Source organism: Symphalangus syndactylus, chromosome 6, assembly GCF_028878055.3.
Source record: "Symphalangus syndactylus isolate Jambi chromosome 6, NHGRI_mSymSyn1-v2.1_pri, whole genome shotgun sequence".
Classification (NCBI taxonomy): domain Eukaryota; kingdom Metazoa; phylum Chordata; class Mammalia; order Primates; family Hylobatidae; genus Symphalangus; species Symphalangus syndactylus.
In genome coordinates, this window is record NC_072428.2 from 13,394,272 (window position 1) to 13,416,761 (window position 22,490).

Consider the following 22,490-nt stretch of genomic DNA (forward strand, 5'->3'; position numbering starts at 1 on the left):
CTGCTATTAGAAGTTATCAGGGTATCCATCTCATGCCAGTTAGAATGGCGATCATTAAAAAGTCAGGAAACAACAGATGCTGGAGAGGATGTGGAGAAATAGGAACACTTTTACACTGTTGGTGGGAGTGTAAATTAGTTCATCCACTGTGGAAGACAATGTGGCGATTCCTCAAGGATCTAGAACTAGAAATATCATTTGACCCAGCAATCCCATTACTGGGTATGTACCCAAAGGATTATAAATCATTCTACTATAAAGACACATGCACACGTATGTTTACTGCAGCACTATTCACAACAGAAAGACTTGGAACCAACCCAAATGCCCAGCAATGATAGACTGGATTAAGAAAATGTGGCACATATACACCATGGAATACTATGCAGCCATAAAAAAGAATGAGTTCATAACCTTTGCAGGGACATGGATGAAGCTGGAAACCATCATTCTCAACAAACTAACACAGAAACAGAAAACCAAACACCGCATGTTCTCACTCGTAAGTGGGAGCTGAACAATGAGAACACATGGACACAGGAGGGGAACATCACACGTCGGGGGGCAGTGGCTAGGGGAGAGATAGCATTAGGAGAAATACCTAATGTAGATGACGGGTTGATGAGTGCAGCAAACCACCGTTGCACACGTATACCCATGTAATAAACCTGCATGTTCTGCACATGTATCCCAGAACTTCAAGTATAATAATAATAATTAAAAAAAGAAGTTATCAGGGTATCTGTAATTTCAACTTTCTGTGTGTGTGCGTGTGTGTGTGTGTGTGTGTGTGTGTGTGCGCGCGTGTATGTAGGGGATGCTGGAGGCAGTATAGAGTCCATTTCTACCAATCTTTTAGAAGAAAGCAGCAATTAATTCAGATCAAACTCCTTAGCATATCTAAGCCCCCAAATATTTAGCACACTTAGAAATTAGTCTCACAGTAGGCTCTGTGCTCTCTAAAGGACATTTTAATAGACAGACTGTCTTACGATATGAAAATAGGCTATGGGTACCATGTTACCTATAGTCTTTTAACTCTTTGCTGTTCAACAACTCCCTCCCTCTAGTTTTTTTTTGTTTGTTTGTTTTCAGGCAGAATTGCTCTGTCACCGAGGCTGGAGTGCAGTGGCATGATGTGGGCTCACTGCAACCTCCGTCTTCCAGGCTCAAGCCATCCTCCCACCTCAGCCTCTAGAGTAGCTGGGACTACAGGTGCACGCTACCACACCTGGCTAATTTTTCTAATTTTTGTAGAGACAGCGTTTCAGCATGTTGCCCAGGCTGGTCTCAAACTGTTGAGCTCAAGCAATCTGCCCTCTTTGGCCTCCCAAAGTGCTGGGATTATAGGTATGAGCCACTGTGCCCAGCCCCCTCTAGTTTGTTAATCTTGCTTCAGTCCTTCCCCAAACTTTTTGTTTTCATACAGTAAATATAAGTTATATTCCTATGTAATTTATTATAAAACTAATTTCTAAGACATAAATAATAAATTGATTTGTAATACGAGCTATAATTCAAAATTTAGGGCAAAGATGTTAGAAAAGTAGTCTTTGTGAAACAGTGGAATATTCTAACGCTTTTCCTACCATCCCTGCAAGCAGGCTTATATTATACTCTACAGTCTCCTTTCTTCTGCCCTTCAGAAAGGTTACCCTACAGGAAGCATTCTGATACATTCAATTAAAGTACCTAGGTGGAAAATACAGACAACATCATCCTTTTAACAGATATGAGTGACTTTTTCTATAGTATTTTCTCCTTACCTTTCTACCCAATTGCACTCAAAATTATGCAGTTATAAAAATGATTTCTTTTGGAAATAGGTAGCTTAGAAACACATGGTGACTGTTTCCTTTTATTATAATTTAAGCTACCTAATAACACTATTTCATATTTATCTCTAGTAAAATATAATCTGTCTTTTAGAAGAGGTAGTAAAATACCATGAAGTGAACAAAAATATATCTTTCAGTTGCTCACCACTGTTATACAAAATTACTTAAAAATATTACCAGGAAGCTTTTACTACAGGTGACATGTGGGACTCTGGCACCACACAGAGTAATAGGTATAGCTGAGGAAAAAGGAGACCTTACTGGGAATAGACACCTTTATGATTTTCACCTCCAGAGGTTGTAACAGAGTCTAACTAACAGATCTTTTACCAAGAGGAACACTTTCATGGTATAAATTCAAATCCTGCCTCAGCTGCAGCCTTACCGTACAAACTTGGGCAAATCAATTTACATCTCTGTGTCTAGGATTTTTTACTCTGAAATGGAGAGACAAACTACTGTCCTATTGTCAGAGGATTCTTGGGAAACATCGTTAATGAAACCTCTGCTAATATAAGCATACAGAACTTGAATCTGGGTGAAACCTAGGTTGCTGATGACTGTACCTGAGAGACAAATGAAGATGCCTCACATCCTCTGCCCTGTTCTATCCTCTATTTGAGAAAGAAAAAAGAAATTATTTGAACAGAAATAATGGCTCCTTAGACCTGTTCTCATTCAGGAATTACTGCTGGATGAAATTCTTTGCAGAAGGTTTTAAAACAATGGTTATGTACTGACTGACCTCAAAAGTACAATGGCAAAGAGAAAACAGACCATAGTAAAGACTCGAAATCAGCACTCTCTCCTGGTGAGGTGATTAAGTCAGAAGAGTTTACAGGGAAAAAAAAAAAAAGTATGTGATTCCCAAATATGAACATGTGTGTGTGTGTTGCCCTTTTACTACATATTCTGGAGTTGAATTCTGTCCTGGGAAATATTCTGGTCACACATGGTCACACCTGGAACTTGTTTTGCCCAAGAATTTAGAGCTGAATTGGTTTCTGCAGACCTATATGCCCCTGCATCCCATATGCCCTGCCGCCTTTTAGAGTAGAGAAAGGAGAACTGGCTATAAATCTGGCCTCTTGGTCTTGCCATGTGGCCTTCTCTTAAATGACTAAAGCACAGGAAGCAAAGTCAGCACCAGTTGGGACACAGATACCATGACATGTAGGCTGTGTTAGAAACTATTTTAATGAAGAATCAAGGCTTTCAGCAGTTATAAGTGCTTCTAGAAAGGTAAATGATCAGATTACATATCTAAAGCAAATTTAAAATTCATTGTAAGTTTACTATGAGACTTTTCCATGCAGAAATTATATTGAAAGAGAAAATTAACTGACATAGCTTTTTTTTTTTTTTTAATTTAAATCTCTGGCCTACTTCAGCCTAGGGAACTTTTCTTTAAGCAAGAATACTGGGGAAACAAATTCAACAGACTTCCTGAGACCGACCCATAGGTGTTAGTTTTCAATGAGGGTCAAGAGAGACATTAGTTTATAACTTTCATTAAAAACAGGAGGGACTGAAGGTGGGGCAATACAGGCCACTTGTTAGATGTGTTAGCTCCTAGTGGACCAGTAAGACAATACAATTCCATTTTTCTTCTCCCTCTTACAGTGGGAACTGTAGACCTTAAAAGGAGATTTGTATCTACTTATGTATATTGAGGGGGGTTTCCTAGAAAGCACTCTGGGCAACCTTTGGGTGGATACAAGTTAATTACTCGTTATTACATTTAATACTTAGTTATCTGAGTAGTTCAGAATTGAAATATCATCAGCTACTTTGCCATTAAAGAATATTCAATGTGCTAAATGTTGTGGGGAGGGTATGGAATGCTTGGTGAGCTTGGGTATGCAGATGAAAAAAGGATTGGTTTCTGTACTCAAGGGGCTGGGAGAGTCTTATTAGAGTTGTGTGATGTACACAGATAACTATCATGGCAAGTCACAGGAGCCAAAGGAGAGGCACAGTTAAATTGTCTGATTACACATTACTTATAATTAGGAGACCAAGTAAGGCATATGGTGGAAGTGGGTCTTGAAAGATGGGTAAAATTGGCACTTTTATGTGTATGTGTTGTGGGAAAGAGCTGGAGAGTTATGGGATAGAGGTGCAGAAAGCAATGAGCGCTAACTCATCAAACCAGCAAAGCAAGATGTATGTAGTCAAGAAAATTAACTACCCGCAATAGCATCATCATTTGGTACCAAGATTTGGTACAATTTCCATGGATTCTGCAAAAGGCAGATGTTATAAAGTTCTTATAGTCAGTGACCTTAAAATACAACATATCTTTCTGATTCAATCACACACTCTTACAGTGAGCCTGCTTCACTCAATTCTTAAACTTAGAACAAGCATACAAACAGTCAGACGGGGCTTAGATTTCCTAGCTACCCACAATCGTTAGTGTTTACCATCTGCCTCTCCTTTTTCCTGCTACAAGTGGTCACCTGCTGACACAGAGGAAAGTGATCGAGTAGGAAAAACAACAGACTTGGTTTACGTAGTAAGTATGATATTTAGGCCAACCAAATGTCCTTTGCATTGGTATAGGTAGTAAGTATGATATTTAAACCAAAGTTTTAAATATGGTATTGGTATTTAAAACTTACTAGCAAACTAGACTTGGTTTAGGTAGTAAGTATGATATTTACACTTACCATTGGTATAGGTAGTAAATATGATATTTAAACCAACAGACCTCGTACATTACACAACTCTCTAACAAGACTCTCCCAGCTCCTTGAGAGCAGAAAGCAATCCTTAATTATGCCCAGCTCTTTTGGGGCTTATCAGGCTTGTCTTTTTTCCCTAGAGCAAGGATACAGAGCAAGGCTGAGGCTAATGAAGTTACAAAGGCCATTTTGTCTTTTTTTCTCCTCAAATTAAGTGAATTACAAGGACAGTATCTTCAAATGAGAACTCAAGATCCTAGTTATTCCATAATTGATCAAGATTTGAGTCTAGTAATACCTCAAAGGTCCTAGACAGAAGGAAAAAGATCAAGCACTAGGAAATGTCCTTTGCATTGGCAGAGGTAGCAAGTATGATACTCAAACCAAAGTTTTAAAAATCCCACTGAAGTCCGTCTATCAAACAATGTTATGAGCAGAGACTTGTGGATGGATCTCAGTAATAAAGTTTCCTAATTCCCTGATTGCAGACCCTGCCTCAAGGGTATGGAATTAAGATAGGCACTTTAATTTGAACATATCTACTTACACGTAAGTAAATATGGCCAATGCATGATCAAGGGGAAAGTGAAAAGCACATGATGATATCATGTATTTTGTTACATATTGTTTCCTCTTGCTTTATGCCACCAAATGAAAGTCACCTGGGGCACTCACCTCAGTGGCCACTTTGCAGGTAATAACATGGTTTCCAGGATCTTTCTCAGTCTCTCCCAACTTTCAACACTTACAGCTTTTAGCCAGTGGACTGTGAGAAGGGTGGTGAACTGATTATTAATTTGTTCATATTAGGTTTTTCTCTAGCTGTATTTCTCATCATCAAGCAAAATAGGGCTTTATTATTACAAAGGTGCAGCAGGAATCAGGAAACTTGCTTGACAGCAGTACCCGCTCAGCTGCCATGGACCTCTAGCTCTTTTTCCTGAAATGTACTTAGGCAAATTGTGCTTATTATTTTCTGTAATCATCTCACTGTATATTTGTGACCTGACTGGGTCATTAACAAAGCCTGAGAGCTAAAGAGGTTTAAAGGATGGCAAAATTTGAATGACAAATTTAGGTTTGTTCCTATAAAAGGCAACTCAGTGGGAAGACAAATCCAAAGCTATGGTCTTTTCAATATCTGTGAAATGTGATTTAAATTTCTCCTGCATCTTTGAGATAATAATCAAATATACTTTGCTGGTTAGTAACAGATTACTGAGATTTTCCTGGCCAAAGAGTGGCTCCGTATGAAATAAATTCAACCACTAGTAATAAATACTAACAATGAAAGGAAAAAGGAGAAAAACCCAAACAGCATACACATGTATACATATATATGGCAGACATCCTCAGTCTTATGTGTTTTAAAATTTCACGAATGCTCTTTTCTAATGATTATCGGACTCGCTGCTTTATATCCATCAGGCCATGGAACTCAGTAGAGATCATCCAATGATTAAATTTGAAAAGGGGTTTACGTAGTTGGTGCTGTTTTAAAAAAAATAGTCTAAAACTAGGAACTCATTTCAACTGTCTCAAAGCAAACATAATTTTCTGAGGCACAAATCACTTAAAATTTAAAAAGAGCCCACTCTACCAAAGTAGAATAGGTTGTGTGTGTATTTTGCCAATTAATTTTTTTTATTTTTTTCAAGAGACAGGTGTCCCATCATGTTTCCCAGGTTGGAGGGCAGTGGTGTGATCAGTGTGCACCCTAGCTTTGTAGTCCTGGTCTCCAGTGATCCTCCCACCTCAGCTTTCTAAGTAGCTGGGACTACCGTGCACACCACCAAGCCCAGCTAGAATCATCTTTCTGAATGGAGAAGAGTTGTATAAATGCTTGCTATCTAAGATGGCAAAACTTAACATTACATACTAGAATGATGAATGAAAACTCAAGATTTAGACAACATCCAATGAACTTGCCTAACTCACTACACACAAGTGTATATAACAAGAAGTCAGCCCCCTTCCGTTCCTGTAAGGATAATGAAATACAACTGCAGCAACAAACCGTATTAAAAATACCTTGTTAAATGACTAGGGGGAACTATATAAAACAGACCCCCTCTTGCTTATCTTCCCCCTCTTGCTTATAGGGCTTAGACTATCCTTCTGAGAAATGCCCTATTTCTTCAATTGCCCATCAAGGTTTTCTACTATTTTATTAAAAACACACAATTAACTTTTCATGTTTCTTTTTCTTTTTAGACGGAGTCTCTGTTGCCCAGGCTGGAGTACAATGATGCAATCTCAGCTCACTGCAACCTCCACCTCCCAGGTTCAAGCAATTCTCCTGCCTCAGCCTTCCCAGTAGCTGGGATTACAGGCATGCACCACCACACCCAGCTGATTTTTGTATTTTTAGTGGATATGGGGTTTCGCCATATTGGCCAGGCTGGTCTTGAATTCCTGACCTCAGGGGATCCACCTGCCTCGGCCTCCCAAAGTGCTGGGGTTACAGGCGTGAAGCCACCATGCCCAGCCACCTTTTCATGTTTCTAACAAATGAAGTTTTTAAAGAAAGCTTTTCTCATTTGTGTTCTATTATTATTACATGTTCTTTAAAGAATGATTCTTGGCCGGGTGCGGTGGCTCACACCTATAATCCCAGCACTTTGGAAGGCTGAGGTGGGTGGATCACCTGAGGTCAGGAGTTTGAGACCAGTCTGGCCAGCACAGCGAAACCCCGTCTCTACTAAAAATGCAAAAAATTAGCTAGGCATGGTGGTGGGTGCCTGTATTTCCAGCTACTGGGGTGGCTGAGACAAGATAATTGCTTGAACCAGGGAGGCGGAGGTTGCAGTGAGCCGAGATAGAGCCACTGCACTCTGGCCTGGGCGACAAGAGCGAGCGAGACTCTGCCTCAGAAAAAAAAAAAAAGAAGAAAGAAAAAAGAATGATTATTGGTTTCATCTCCTATTTGCTTTAAAGTTATTTTAGTCACTAAGTAACAGGATAAAATATGAGCTGTATTTTAGAAACTATATCTAATAGCTCTAAAAGTAATTCAATTATATAGAGAGCTCACTTTAATACTTCCATTATTCTAAAATTTATTAATGTTGTTTTAGTGTATGTATTTCCCCATTTTATAGAAAATGCTTTTGATAAAATGAAGTCACCAATGATTTCTAAACTGTTAAACCCAGAGCTTCCCACAGTTGATTCATTTACCAATTACTATCATGATTTTTCCATAGCTAGCAGTATCATTACTTACATAATGTTTTTCTTTAATGAATTTAAAGTTTAATCTTACACTAATTTAGGTTAAAAGGGAAAATTATTACCATTTTTCATAAATCACAGGTTTTATGTACCAGTTATTTTTTCTAATGCCCATCAAAATAAACCATAAATATTAAAATTAAAATATCAACTAAAAGCTTGCAAATGAACCAATACAGGACACACTACTATTATCCTCTTTGTCCTTCTCAAACTCTCTGTTCTTCTAAACTTCATGACCCTGCTCTTCCAGTGCCTCTATTTACTCACTCTTTCACTGACTCTGTTCCTTAAATGTTACCATTTTCTAAGATTCCATTCTTGACATTTTCTTCACATCCTGCACATTCTGAGGGAATCAGAGGCATCTCCAAATGAACATGGAACTTGCTATTCCCAGCACATCAATGCATAGATGATTTCTCCTCTGTATTCCCATTCTTAACATTGACATCTATCCAGTTACCAAAGTTAGAAACCTCTCTAGTTAATTCGCATTCTGAGACAACTGTTTTCAGCCTTTCCTCTCTCATCAAATCTCCAACATTCTCTGTACCTCTTCATTCTCATCTGACCAGTCACCTCATATGTTGCTGAGAAGCAATTAGAAGTCCCACCATCAAATCTTTCAACATACCTACAACTTTACTTATATATCATCCTTGTTCCTAAGGACCACTCTTACATTTGTGCCTTAGATTTCATCCCCTCCTGTCTACTCAAGAATTCTGCTTCTACAGTTAGCCCTTTGCTGCATCTTCAATATTTCCCACTTTGCTGGATCATTCCTATTGAAACATGCTGCTTTCTATTTTTAGAACAAAAACAAATAACCTTCAACCCCACAGGCCCCTCCAGCTATATCCCATTTTCCTGCTCTTCACTATAGCAAAACTTGAGAGTTGCTTGCCTCCTTCAAAACCGATTTCACACAAGCTTTTACAAGATTACCAACAATCTCCATGTTACTAAATCCAGTGTTTCATTCTCTGCCCACATCCAGCTCAATCTCTCAGGATATAGCATGCTGCTACAATAAGAATGATATGCTTGATAACCCCATAAAACATTTTCTTCACTTGGCTTGTGGGATAAAATACTTGAATGGTTTTTCTACTAGCTTACTGGCTACTCCTTTACTGCTCTTTTAATTCCTGACCTCTAAATGGTGGCTAGAATACCCTAGAAACTGATTTTTGACCCATTTTCCTTTTTATAGTAATTATTGAGGTAATTTCATCCAAGCTAATGACTTAAAAAATGCATATGTCCATGACCCATAAATTATTATCTCTAGCCTGGTCTCTTCCCCATCATTGTAACACTCATGTATCCAACTACCTATTCAACATCTCTACTTGAACACTTAATAGGCAACTCAAATTTAACATGTCCAAAACCAAACTTGTTGTTCTCCCCAGATCTGCTCCTTTCTCAGACCTGAATATCTCATTAAATAGCACCACTATTTACCTGATTGCTCAGGTTCCAAATTGAAGAGTCACCCTTGACCTCTCTTTCTTTCATTTCCCATATCCCTTTCTAGGAGTGCCTTGTTGGTTCTACCTTCAAAATATATTCCAAATAGGATCATTTCTCACTTTCTCCCTGTCCACCCCAGTGGTACAGGCCGATATCATCTCTCACTGATATTTTTGCAACAGCATCCTAACATGTCTTCATGCTTCTGCTCTTATCCCACTAGTCTATTCTCAACAGAGCAACCAGAGGAATTACATTAAGATGTAAATCAGTTCATTTCACTCTTGTGTTCAAAATCTTCTAAGTCAGCAGTCCCCAACCTTTTTGTCACCAGGGGCTGCTTTCGTAGAAGACAATTTTTCCAAAGACTGGGGGGTGGGTGGGGATGGGGTTTTGGGATAATTCAAGCACATTACATGTTTTGTGCACTTTGTTATTACATTATAATATATGATGAAATTATTATACAACTCACCACAATGTAGAGTCAGTGGGAGCCCTGAGCTTGTTTTCCTGCAACTAAATGGTCCCATCTGGGTGTGATGGGAGACAGTGACAGATCATCAGGCTTTAGATTCTCATAAGGATCGTGTAACCTAGATCCTGCGCATGCATAGTTTACAATAGGTTCATGCTCCTATGAGAATCTAATGCCACCACTGATCTGACAGAAGGCAGAGCTCAGGCAGTAATGCGAGTGATGGGGACTGGCTATAAATGCAGGTGAAGCTTTGCTTACTGGCCCACCACTCATCTCCTGCTGTGCCGCCCAGTTCCTAGTCATACATCTTTCTCTTAGAAGAAAAGCCCAAATTATTAGAATGGTCTGCAAGGCATCAAAAAAGTGGCTCTATCCTCCACCATATTTATCTCTGCTTTCATCTCCTACATCTCCACCACAGATGGAAAGCCCTCCTTGCTATTCCTAACATGAACATTTGCAATGCTATTCTGCTTGAAATGCTTTTATGCTCTATGTCTGCATGGCTTAGAACCTCTATCCTCCCTCAAGTCTATGTTCAAATGTCACTTTCTCAGTGGGGCCTCCCTTAATGACCCCAACTCCCTGAACACTCACTTTCTAATTAAATGATTTATTATGTTTATTATCTACTCTCTGCTTCCCTCTACTAGAATGTAGCTCTGTAAGAGCTGGAGGTATTTTCTGTTTGGTTTCCAATTCCTAGAATAGTGACTGGCATATAGTAGGTAAGTGTTCATTGAATGAATGAATGAATGAATGAAGAATAAACCACACCCAGTTTTCTTTGGTTGAAAGAAAACAAATTGTTGCTTTAGAAGATTATATCCTCTATCGAATTTCATATTTCTTAAATATTATTTGGCCAGGCTAACAACCTATAATGACTGGATGAATAGCTGTGAAAAGATCTCAGGCAAGGGCTAATAGGCTCATTCTTTAAAATAAAACATTTTTGGCTGGGCGCGGTGGCTCACGCTTGTAATCCCAGCACTTTGGGAGGCCGAGGCGGGCGGATCGCGAGGTCAGGAGATCGAGACCACGGTGAAACCCCGTCTCTACTAAAAATACAAAAAAATTAGCCGGGCGTGGAGGCGGGCGCCTGTAGTCCCAGCTACTCGGAGAGGCTGAGGCAGGAGAATGGCGTGAACCCGGTAGGCGGAGCTTGCAGTGAGCCGAGATCGCGCCACTGCACTCCAGCCTGGGTGACAGAGCGAGACTCCGTCTCAAAAAAAAAAAATAAATAAATAAAAATAAATAAATAAAATAAAATAAAACTTTTTTTTTGGCATGCAGGACAAAACATTCACATTAAAAACCAACAAATATTTATATATAATGTCTTTCAGAGGCTGAAGTATAAAACCATTGGTCATCAGAGTCTGATAATACTGTCTGTAAGTTCTTATGAAAACCAAAAGTATCCCTTTTGTTCAAAAAAGCGAAATGCTGGAAATCCCAAAAGAAAAATACTGTCTACTAAGCTAATACTACAAAAGTACAGCCATAAGACCTTTCATGTAAAATAGAAGGCTATGTGGCAATCTAATGATGCAAGATTCAGAAACGATCAGGGTGATATGTTAAACTGAGAGACCATTTTAGGTATGCTCTTGGGGTTCATTATGACTGCCCCCCATAATCTAGTTTACATCCATGTTTTATGTAGAAATGCATCTCTTTTGAGGGATGACATAAAAAGTGTAGTGATTATACCACTTTTATAAAATGTCCCAGGAATCTACAAATATGAATTCTTTCAATCTTTCAATCATGGCAGTGGAATAATTTATGACTGGCTGAAATGCATAGGAACCACACTGGCCCTGGAAGACAGAGGACTCACATTTTAGTTTCAGCTCCGCCAATGACTGACTGTAATTTGAGTAAATCACAATCTTTGCTTGTAGGTTCATAAATACAAAAATTCTTTTTCCTATTCTCTCCTCTATCACATGTTAAATACATGTTAAAGATACATGTTAAAAAACTGTTTGTTAACCAAATAACTACAGCTCTTTTAAGTAAAGAAATATACAGATTTAGACATATTACATACACAGAAGTACATTTGGTTTTGTTGCAGTATATACCTGCATCTCAGGATTTTAAAATCTGCAATACATCAACCAGTTTTAATTCTTTTTACAGAAATAAATGGAGGTGACCTAACTAGTAGCATATTTAAAATGCTGTAAGAGTCAGGTGCAGTGATACGCACCTGTAGTCTCAGCTGTTTGGGAGGCTGAGATGGGAGGATTGCCCGAGCCAGGAGTTAGAAGCTGTGGTATGCTATGATAGAGCCTGTGAATAGCCACTGCACTCCAGCCTGGGCAACACAGTGAGACCCTGCCTCTAAAAAAAGTGCTATTAAAACTGGGTCTATAAGAATATCTTTTTTTAAAAAGCAGATACCTTCACTAATTCTTATAAAAGAATGTAAAAGGATGTGACAAAGCAAAGACGCTTCATTGCAGGCAGTATATATGCTGGATAATCCACTGGAGGGCAGCAAAGCGCAGGATTTCTTTTTCTTCAACATCTGAACTCTGTAAAATTGCTTTAAGCTGCGAGTTATAAATCTACAAAAATTTAGGTTGAAGAGCACAGACTAAAACTACAGGAAATGAAACCAGTTATAAAAGGAGATATGATTTACATAAATAGATGCTATAAATACAGAAACACTGTGAAGAGAAGACAAGATAACCCATCTGCACATTGGAATAGATATTAAATCTCATGTATATGATTTGACAATTCTACTTTTTTCTCCAGAGACAAAAGCTATCAAACATGTATTAGAGAGAGAAACTTGCACACAATTATAGGAACACCTAAACATTAAAGTCTGAGTTCTTCTGCATAATATTTATTCATACTTTTAAGGATCTGGGCCAATTTTTTTAAGTAGGCATGTGCCTCAATTAATTAAGAAATGACCAGAGCTCAGAAATCTTGGGTTTAATGCTTAATTATATGCGGTAAACAGCAATGTTGCTGTTTGTGGCATAAAAGTCTAATAAATAGAACCTATTGGTTTTATGCTAATATAAGAAAAATAATAAATATAGACCATTAAAAATAAAATAAAATAAAATGTATCAAAGATATAAGATAGTCTAGATTAGTAGTAGAAAATATCTTTGCTAGATGTAATTTTTAATTTGCAGATTAGTATTTCAAAAATATTTTACGGTAATAAATGCTTGGAAAATCCACTATCATGTTGTAATGCCACATCAATGTATTTCTGGACTTTTCTACAGATCCAATATTTAATCATTTTGCTCATAGTTATTAAAAGTTATTTTCCATTTTTTAGAGAAGATAACCTTTACTGTTCCATAAAGTTTCATTCTGTGACACTTTTATTTTTTCCAATAAAAAAAGGCTGTTTTTTTAAAGTGTTGAGCACTTCATAGACTTTGCTTATATTCAAAAGCATTATAAGTTTATTTAACAGATTCTATTTTAATTTTAAAAGGACGAAGCTGTTATGAAGAATGAGTTTGCTACAGTAACCAATTCAGTTCTGCTTAAGTTAAACAAAACTGTAAAATGACAAGCCTATAAATGTGGAAAACAGCAGGTATTTTAAAACTGCCCAAACAAGATGTTTAATCGAAACTGAAAGCACTAACTTTTACAGTCAATTCAAGAGTGGGCAAGTAAAAAAAATCAATCTATTAAGTTCTCCTTCACAGCATCCTTGAAACGGTAGTGATATAAAACTACATATAAAAGACCAGGATTTATGAAATTTTATTCAAAAGAGGGAGAGATGATGATGATGATGAACAGCTGCTATAAGAACACATGCATCTAACAAATGGCAGCCAATACATTGATTTCTAGGTTAATAAAAGTTTGAAAACATTATCAGATAAATAACACTTCATTAATCAATACAGTTTTAGCTATAAAGTCTTTATAAGTACAAAAAAATTCATTTAGCATAGTGATTGTATATTTTTAAGTTGAACAAAACGGTATTTAAAAGTAATAGAATACATTACCTGCATAGGCATTCCAAGAAACACAAACTAAAATTCTGCATTAAAAATTCCATGATTATATATGAAAAACAACAAAATACTTGCTAATGTTAAACTGCCCATCCTTTTACCACCAGGTCATACTATTTAAGACATTCTACTATATTATAGTTGCTGTAAAAATAATTATTTATTTTTCTTTTTTGAGATGGAGTCTCACTCTGTCACTCGGGCTGGATCATGCAGTGGCACAATCTCAGCTCACTGCAACCTCTGCCTCCTGGGTTCAAGCCTGAACTTCAAGGCTGATTCTGCTGCCTCAGCCTCCCGAGTAGCTGGGATTACAGGCGCCCGCTATCACACCTGGCTAATTTTTGTATTTTTAGTAGAGACGGGGTTTTACCATGTTGGCCAGGCTAGTCTTGAACTCCTGACCTCAGGTGATCCACTCACCTTGGCCTCCCAAAGTGCTGGGATTACAGGCATGAGCCACCATGCCCGGCCAACAATTATCATGAATCTTGTGACCTGGCCAACAATTTCATAAATTCCGTGACTATTACATGGAAAAAGAATCACAAGCCATGTCACTCTCTTGAAACCTCTGTATTGTCATAATAAATACTTAAAACAGATGTCAGACAAGATAACTTATAAAACTTACTTCAATATTGCAAACACGAAAAAGGAAACAGCAAACAGAATCATGATTTCACTAAAGGTAAAGAAATCCTAATCATCCTTCAGAGGTTTTTTTCTTTTTTTTTAATCAATTATTTAGCAAAGCTCAGAGATAACTGGAATAGATGCAACTGTTTAGATTTCAAACATAAGTTCCTGGTTTCTATAAAGGTGTTTGGCTTCTTTCAAGTTTTAGCTTTTCAAAGCTACAACTCAGCAAAGTAACTATGAATGAATGGGATTACTCTGAAAATAAGTAACTCAAAATCATTGTCAAAGAAAAACACAGTATTGAAATTGTTTCACTACTACTAATGAACTTTTAAACCTAGAAAATGCTACAGCATACACATCCATTAGGAAGTAACAGTATTTATTTAGGTGTTAGCAAATGTTGGATTCTTTTCTAATTCATATCAGAATGATTTTAAGTCTACCAGCAGTAATAGACTATCAGCTGTTCTTAGGTAAACTATGACATTTGAAAGATCACAGCATTCTGAGAAGATGCAGTAGAATTTTTAAAACAAGAAGACCACAGAATATATTCCAGGATTAAGTAACTTCTGGTGGCCTTAGTGAGTTTGAGCAGACATTCTAACTAAATTTAGTAAATTCATTAATTACAATGTAAAAGGCGCTAAATATTTTTTATTGATGAGCTCCCTCTGAAAGAACTATTATTAAAAAAAATTGTGTTTCCATGTCAAATTATTTTCTTTTATTGTTATTATATTGGACACAATAATATTCTTTGAATTCTCTGGACTATCAGATACCACAACTCTGAGAAAGATCTGTTCCAAGTTACTAGTTTCCTGGACCAATTGAGGTTACATTCTGGGGAAAAAGTTCAAGACAACTGTATTCCTTCTTTTGACATGAGTGACATGAACTAAGAATACATTTCAAGAAACTGAAATACTAAATAAAAACATGTGAAATTAATGCTAAGGAGAAGACTTTTTAGAAAAGGGTCACTACATGTATACAGTGACAAAATGCTTCTCAAAAACAGAAATAAATTTCAACAGAGTTGAGGGAGATGATAGTAAATCAAGAAAAGAGATTCTATTAATATAAAAAGCTCATTGAAAAAGTAAAATCCTTTTTATAAGCCTGTTCTTAGGTAACCCACAACACTTAAAAGACCACAGTGTTGCAAGAAGATGCAGTATAATGAAAAAAAAACAAACAAAAAAAGACCACAGCATATCTTCCAGGATTAAGAAGATAAAAATTCACAATTTGCACCTTTAAAGTTCTGAACACCTTGTATTCACTATGAATTTCTAATGGCTTACTTTTAGCCAGTATCTACTATATGGTAAGAACAATGCAACTATTATGTATCCATAAATATAAAAAATTTAAAAATAAAAAAGAAAGTAATGGTAGAACTGTAGCTCAAACATGAATCTGTAAGATTCTAGTGCTAGCCACTCCACTCTATTGCCTTGCTATACTGTTTTGGGCCTTTGGCATTCATAAAAGAACTTTAATTCAGATTGTGCTCAACACTGATCCACAACTGAGCTACGGAGGTATATTGCTGGGAGATTCTTGGTTTCTTCAGTAAATAATTGTGCTATGATATTTAAAAGGCAAGCACTACTTACTGTCGGTCATTCTATTAAAATTGTAAGGCAGTCTGATATAGTGAATCAACAAAACCACTTTCTGGTCCCAAATCTACCAATAATTAGTGATGTTTTTTAGACAAGTCACATAAATAAGTGGATGTCAGGATTTTCTTTGTTTTTAAATATCAAAAGTGAAGGAGCTGAACTAATATCCATCTGATTAAATACAATCTAATTTGAATATTAACAAAGCACCCACTGTGCACTCTACAATGGCTAGATACTGAGGATCCACACGTATGTAAACTGTACCCATCCCAATTCAAGGCAGAGAGTTAAAATTCATGATTTTATTTTTTCTTATAGTGAAGGTTAAACAGAGAACCAAATACCATGTGATTCTTAGAAAGAAGGTTCTACTAATGAAAGTGCAACAGCTTTAGACGTTAGCTTTACCCAGGTGGACACACCTATACACAGGCATATATGCCCATATATATGCTGTGGGACAGAGTGGAAGAAGGGAAAAATATGCCACTTAATGTCGGGTCACTATTTTAAAGGTAGAGTAAAGGTCTGAATCACCTTCAGTGAAAGACAGGGAGCTGTATTTCAGTGACTGAGTATATAGAAGAACTGCTTCAATTCAAACTGTATACTTTGACTTCATGGACAGGAAAAACGTACTTTACTAGGAATGTCAGTTATTATAAAACACCGGAGATTTTGGAGGGAGGAAAAAAATCTCAAAGCCTATCCATCCCAGTTGAATATACCACGTATTTTAGTCAGCCTTTCTTAACCAGAGTTCTAAGAAAGAATTAAGCCTTAATACCCTAAGGCATCTATAGTAAGTAAGGAATTAACATCTTTCCCTATGCATCTGGAATTATACTGGTTATCTAAAATCCCTGGGTAAAATAGAGAAAATCATTTTCTGTGTTCTTTCGATCAGAAGAGGAACTGTGGCTGAGCTCATTAGTTTGTCAGCATTTAAAAGCTGCTTACCACTGCAGACAGAAGAAGTGATGTTGTACAGAAAAGGATAAAACTGCATACAGCGGATCAACTTCAGGCTGTTTTCACACTCTGGGCATTTGGTGGTTAATTTCAAGGCCTGTCTAAAGGCCTCAAGTGCCCCACTGATATTCTTCAGAGCAAGGTAAGCATTTCCCAGGCTCAAAAAGGTCAGAGGCTGAAAAGAAAAAAAAAATCGGCAAAATGTTAAGGAACTAATATTTTCTGGGAGTTACAAAACGTTTACAGTATATAGCTTTTGGCTCTTTTTAGGTTACCCCATAGACGTTATTGCTAACTGTCCATTTTATTCATACCAGCCAATTCTAAACTGTATAATACATGTAAATGTGTTTACTTTTTTTGCTAAGATAAAAAATATATAAAGTATGTAATATAAACTATACATGTATATATCCCTGTAACCACCACACTGCTCAAGATACTAAAATGTTTTCAGTACTCCAGGAGGTTCCCTTGGGCAATCCAACCCCAGAAGTAACCATTGTTGTGATGTTGTGACTTCTGTCATCATAGTTCTTGAACTTCAGGTGAATGAAATCAAACTGCATGTTCTCCTATGAGTGCATGTAATATGTGTCCTTTTGCAGCTTCCTTCACTCAATCTAAAATTCATTCATGCTTCTGTGTACATCAGTAGCTCATTGTTTTTTAAGTTGATGTGTAATGTTCCAACATAAGAATATACCACAGCTTGTTCATCCGATTGGCAGTTGGGCTATTTCTACTTTCTGTCTACTATGAATAAAGTTACCATGAATATTCTTGTAAATGTCTTGATAGGCATATTGTCCTCATTTTCTTTGAGTATATACTTAGTACAGGTTGTAAGGTAGATGTATATTTAGTTTTAGCAGATACAACCAAATAGTTTTCCAAATAGATGCACAAATTTACACTCCTACCAGCAAGTGTGAGAATTCAGAGACTCTGTGTTGTCAGTTTTTTGAATTTTAGCTATTTTAGCGAGCTGCAGTGGTGTCTAACTGTGGTTTTCATTTGCATTTCCATGATGAGTAATAATGTTGAGGGTTTTTTTTTTTTTCAGGTGCCTATTGGCCATTTGGATATCCTCATTTCTGAAGTGCCTGTTCTTTACTCTATCTAAAAGAATTAGATTGCCCTTAATGCCTTGAAGGAGCTCTCTGTCTATATTATATATTAGTCTTATGTTGAAAATATTTATTGCAAAAATCTTCTCTACGGTTTTTTACTCTCTGAATAGTATCTTTTGATAAACAGAATTTCTTAATTTCAATGAAGTTCAGCTTATCATTTTTTTCCTTTATAGTTAGTGCTTTTTGACATCTTTGCCTACTGCAAGGTCATAAAGACTTTCTCCTCTGTCTTCATGAAGAAGCTTTATTGTTTTATCTTTCCTATTTTGGTACATGATCCACTTCAAGTTAATCTTGTGTATGGTGTGAGGCAGAAGTCAAAGTTCTTATCTTTCTCCATAAGGATATCATCCAATTACTCTAGCACTAACTTACTGAAAAACCAAAATGTTTTTTCCTCACTGAACTACAGGTATACCTTTGTCATACATCAGTGGCCATATTCATGGTGGTCTACTTCTAAATTCCCTATTATGTTCCATTGATACGTTTGAGTATCTTTGTACCAATACCATACTCATTTAATTATAGTAAATCTCAAAATCTGGTAATAAAAGCCTTCCAACCCTGTTCCTCCCCATCACCCTGCCCCCATTTGTGTGTGTGTGTGTGTGTGTGTCTGTCTATTCTAGGTCCAGTTCTATGTAGATTTTAGAATCAACTTATCAATACACAAACACATATATGCAATTACTAGGTGTTTGAGATTGAATTGAATCTATAAATTGATTTGCAGAGATCTTACATCTGAACAACACTGACTCTCTCAATGTGTGAACATGATGTATATCTCCCTTTACAAGTTGATCATCCCTTATCCAAAATGCCTGGAACCAGAAAGGTTTTGGATTTCAGATTTTTCAACATCTTTGAATATTGTATTATATTTACTGGCTGTACATACCACATCTGAAAATCCAAAATCCAAAATGCTCCAATGAGCATTTCCCTTGAGTGTCAGGTTGGTGCTCAAAAAGTTTTGGATTTTGGAATATTTGGGATTTCAGATTTTTGAATTTAGGATGCTCAACCTGTATTTATGTCTTCTTTCTCTTAGTGATATCTTGTAATCAGTATATAAATATTGTATATCTTCCTTTAGGTTTATTCTTAGAAATCTGATGTTTTATTTATTTCCTTTTTTAGAGACAAGGTCTCATTCTGTTGCCCAGGCTGGTCTGGAACTCCTGAGCTCAAGAGATCCTCCCACCTCAGCCTCCCAAGTAGCTAGCAGTACAGGTGCATACCACCACACATGGCTAATTTTTCCGACTTTTTTTGTAGAGGGTGGATCTCATTGTGTTGCCCAGGCTGGTACTGAGCTCCTAGGCTCAAGCGATCCTCCCTCCGAAGCCTCTCAAAGTGCTGAGATCACAGGTGTGAGCCACCACACCAGATCTGATGTTTTCTTGATGCTACTGTAAACAGTGTACTTTGTATGCTATTTTCCAATTGTTTGCTGAGACTTTGTTTTCATAAGCAGCCCAAAGTATTCAGTTAAGGTCATTTTAACTGAAATACATCTATAGTGTTTTTATATTTGCTTGTGTGCAAACCATATGTTTTATTTTATTATTAAAAATAGTTAAAAAGATCTAAGAGTGTTTTATTTTCAAACTGAACAATATATCCCTATGTAAAACAATGCTTATGATTTATCCAATTACCTGCTTTTGACTGGGGCTGTTAGATCATCAGAAATGTCTCACTGTAACCAAGCCAGAGGATAAAAAATATTCTAGATTAAGGAAGTCTAACCTAAGCAGCTCAGATTACATTCAAACTATTACTTAGTAGTTCACACCCAGCTACAAAATTAAATCCCATACTTAGACTTCAAATGTATCTTTATATTTTGCATAAGGAAACAAAGTGTTATAATTATCCCTATGACAAAATGATAGCTGTAAAAATACCCTGCATTGAGATAAACTGGTTAGCATTTTGGAAAAAAAGTTGAACTTTCTTTCATCCCTTGAACCAAAAAATAAGTACTGAGTGTTTACTATGTTGCAGGCATAGTTTTGAACATTGAGGATATAGTTGAAAAGAAGTAAGATAACTGCTGCCTTCATAGACCTTACAGTCTAGAGTGGGGATGTCAGTGAGTAAAATGGGATGGAGAAAAATATAGAAGGAAGAAATAGAGGTAGCACTAGATTGTGGGGGCGGGGGAGTGCACCATTTAAAATAGAGTAGTATGAGAGGGACTTACTGAGAAGTTAGTATTCATAAGACTTCAAGGAGGTGGAGCAAGCAATGAAGAATATTGGTGGGATGAAGGACTTCAACCAGAGAGGATAGAAAATGCAAAAGACCTAAGGCAGGGGCATGCTTAGTATGTTCAAGGAACTACAAGGAGGCAAGTGAGGCTAGAATAGAATGTGCTAAGGAATGACTTGACAGAGATAAGGTCAGAAAAGTAACAAGGTCATGTAGGACCTTCTACATCATTACTAACTTGTATTTTCCTGTGAGTTCTATGGAGAGCCACTGCAGGGATTTTGAGCCAACAAATAACAACATTTGACTTTTCATAAGGATTTCACTTTTGCTGTATGAGAACAGACTGGGGAACAATGGCAGAAGCAGAGAAACCAGTTTAGAGGCTATTAAAATAATCCAGACAAAAATGATTATGGTTTGGATGGGAAAGCAGTAGAAGCAATGATAAGTAGTAAAATCTGAGGTGTATTTTGAAAACAGAATTAACAAGGTTAGCTAGTGGACTGAATTTTCCCTGAGAATAGGAGAAAGGTATGAAGGAAGCCCCTAAGTTTTTGGTCTGAGCTACTGGAAAGATAGCTTTATTATTTCCTGAAATGAGGAAGACTGGGAAGAATAAATTTGGAACGGCGTTAAGGAGTTTGATTTTGGCCTTTAGTTCCAGAGTGCCCTTTAGACATTTAAGTGGAAATGTCGAGTAAGCTGTTGAATAAAGGAGTCTGGAGTTCAGGGCAAAGGTGACAGGTAATTCAACAGGAAAAGGGCAGTCTTCTCAAGATACGAAGCTGAACAACTGGATATCCGTGTAAATATGAACTTTGATCCCTACCTCACACTACAAAGAAAATTTAACTTGAAATGAATCATAGACCTAACTGTAAAGCCTAAAACTATAAAATATCCAGGAGACATCGCAGGAAAAGATCTTTATATATTTGAGAATCAACTATTCAAAGATTAAGCCATAGAAAACAAAAACAGTTTCGTGAGAACACTTGAAATCTAACAATAGAAATCAACATTGAAAATACTGGCAAACTTAAGGGCAATTTTTAAATGCTAAGATAAAAAGGCAAAGAGGGAAAATATTTTTAACACATGAGAGATGGAGTTAAAGAGTTTATCATACAAAGGGTTTGCACAAAATTTAAAAAACAAAATTCTAAAATGAACAAAATGTATATACAAACTTTTACTTTAAAAATACAAGGTTGAGCTTAAGAGCTCACACCTGTAATCCCAGCACTTTGAGAGGTCAAGGTGGGCAGATCACTTGAGGTCAGGAGTTTGAGACCAGCCTGGCCAACATGTTTCTACTAAAATACAACCTTGTTTCTACTAAAAGTACAAAAATTAGCCGGGCATGGTGGTATGCACCTGAAATCCCAACTACTCCTGAGTCTGAGGCACGAGAAGAGCTTGAACCTGGGTGGCGAAGGTTGCAGTGAGCTAAGATCGTGTCACTGCACTCCCGCCTGGGTGACAGAGCAAGATTTTGTTTCAAAAAAAAAAAAAGGAAAGAAAAAAGAAAAAAAAAGAAAAACAAAAACAACCACAAGATAAAACTTTACGTTACAACACAGAAGTGGTATTTTTAAGCAAGCAAACTTGTTTTATAAATGTTACTTTGGAGGTAGTATAACACGACTACAGTATTTGCTCTGTGGCCAATCTCCCTGAGTTCAAAACCAAGCTCTGTGACTTCCCATAAATCCCTTATTCTGTACACTTAACTCTTAAGAGTTTCCTCATCTATTAAAGGGGAAATTCCATCTCACAGGGTTGTTGTGAGGATTAAATTAGTTATTACATGTAAGATGCTTAGTATCGTGCCTGGCTCTAGTAAACAATCAAAAAAATTGGCAGTTATTTCAGTTGTTCAATTCTAATAAAGACACAGGTGGAATTAATATTTTTAGACCTTGTTCATGGCAATATATACTGGCCCAAACATTTTAGTGGGTTGTTTGGTATTTTTGTGCCAGAGCCATCAAAATATTCATTCTCTTATTGACTTAGTAATTCCACTGCTAACAATCTTTAAGGCCTTTGCAGAAAACCATCATTGATAATAGCTAAGTACTGTTAGCAACCTAAATATGCAACAACAGAAAAATAGACTGT

At 36.8% G+C, this 22,490-nt stretch overlaps 1 protein-coding gene across 10 annotated transcripts in view; it reads right to left on the bottom strand.

The window, feature by feature from the left end:
• The window catches only part of TTC17 (tetratricopeptide repeat domain 17), a 125,935-nt gene that overhangs the window by 51,941 nt on the left and 51,504 nt on the right, over nucleotides 1-22,490 (bottom strand). For all 10 annotated transcript variants that reach the window (XM_055281866.1, XM_055281869.1, XM_055281867.1 and 7 more), the window contains one exon: nucleotides 16,993-17,179. In XM_055281866.1, the coding sequence (XP_055137841.1) occupies nucleotides 16,993-17,179 (187 nt within the window). The remainder of the gene's footprint in view (nucleotides 1-16,992; nucleotides 17,180-22,490) is intronic.